This window comes from Contarinia nasturtii, unplaced genomic scaffold (assembly GCF_009176525.2).
Source record: "Contarinia nasturtii isolate CC-2019 unplaced genomic scaffold, AAFC_CNas_1.1 Cnas_scaffold_3570, whole genome shotgun sequence".
Taxonomy (NCBI): Eukaryota; Metazoa; Arthropoda; class Insecta; order Diptera; family Cecidomyiidae; genus Contarinia; species Contarinia nasturtii.
The window spans coordinates 1-1,542 of NW_022200869.1; the positions used below are offsets into that span (position 1 = coordinate 1).

The following is a 1,542-nucleotide window of genomic DNA, read 5'->3' on the forward strand; positions in this document are numbered from 1 at the left end:
AGCATACAATCCGACCCCGGTTGATATTTTAATACTTTCATAAGAAATGTATCATATTTTATTCTACATTTGCTGAATAAGACTCGATTCAGCCGTACATTCAATTTAGTGGAGTCAAAAAAGGCGCAAGAGACAGATTGACTCAGTAAGTGACAAATATTTGTAAAATGAAGTTTGTTGGTATTTTCATATTTGTTGCTCTAGTTATTTTTGTAAGTGCTCGAAATCACCTGGATAATGAAGTGTCGGAAGTAAAAAATTTAACGGATGATGACATCAAAGTGGTTTGTTATTTCACAAATTGGTCATGGTATCGGCAAGGAATCGGAAAATATTCACCAGAGGACATCGATTCGCACTTATGCACTCACATCGTCTACGGGTTTGCTTCATTAGATGCAAATACATTAAAAATCAAAACATATGATTCATGGGTAGACATCGACAATCACTTCTATCAACGCGTTACTGCTTATCATCAAAAAGGAATAAAAATATTGATTGCCATTGGTGTGTGTATGAGTCAATGACTTGGTTTATTATTTGTTTTTTTTTCTCATCCCATGAAAATTAAAGCGAATCATCTTCAATTACATAATAAATTAAATACAACTGTTTTATAATACATTTCTTCGATTTATTTCACTAATAAGTCTAATTACCATTACAGGTGGATGGAATGATTCCACTGAAAAATACAGTCGTCTACTTACAAATCCAAGTGCAAGACACAAATTCATCGAGAGTGTTATAGATTTCATTGGAAAATATAATTTTCAGGGTCTGGATCTCGATTTGGAAGTGAGTATTTGTTCAATATCCTAAACAACATGCAATGCACGATTAAATATTTTGGAAACCAGTGCCGTGATGCTATGACACAATTCTGAACGAGATTATTTACGTATTTTTAAAATAATAAAACGTTCATTTCAAACATCTCGTTCGGAATTGTGTCACAAGATCGCCGTACCGGAAAATTTTAATTTTTTACACCTTTTTCCAAAAGAATAAATGGTCTTTAAAATACGATAGATTTCGTAATTTCAACGCTCGTTGACCAAAGACCCAACTTTGAATTTTGTCAAAGCAAATCGTCGGCACCAGTAATTGTTCAATTCGAATTTTGATTATTTTATTTACTTCTTTATTTTTTACATTTCACCAGTATCCAGGATGTTGGCAAGGATTATGTCGAGCAAGTTCCGCACGAGACAGACAAGGATTTTCACAATTTATTCAAGAATTATCAGAAACATTTAAGCCGCACAATTACTTGTTGTCTGCGGCAGTTTCGCCAGGCAAACAAATCATTGACATTGCCTATGATGTACCAATACTGTCACAATATTTAGATTGGATTGCATTGATGGCATATGATTATCATGGCAGTTGGGATCGATCAACCGGACACAATGCACCGCTTTACTATTATCCAGGCGACAAATATGATTATTTCAATGTCGATTACACTGTAAATTATTGGATTAAAAAGGGAGCACAATCGGACAAGCTGGTTTTGGGAGTACCTGCTTACGGTCG

At 34.4% G+C, this 1,542-nt stretch overlaps 1 protein-coding gene across 1 annotated transcript; it reads left to right on the forward strand.

Annotated features, from left to right (window-relative positions):
- Positions 1-81: 81 nt before the first annotated feature.
- LOC116350092 (probable chitinase 10) lies at positions 82-1,537 on the forward strand (the record flags this gene model as incomplete). Its single annotated transcript, XM_031781815.1, has 3 exons — positions 82-510; positions 671-801; positions 1,169-1,537. Coding segments are annotated over exons 1-3 (843 nt in total), but the record flags the coding sequence as incomplete, so codon positions are not given.
- Between the last annotated feature and the right edge of the window lie 5 nt (positions 1,538-1,542).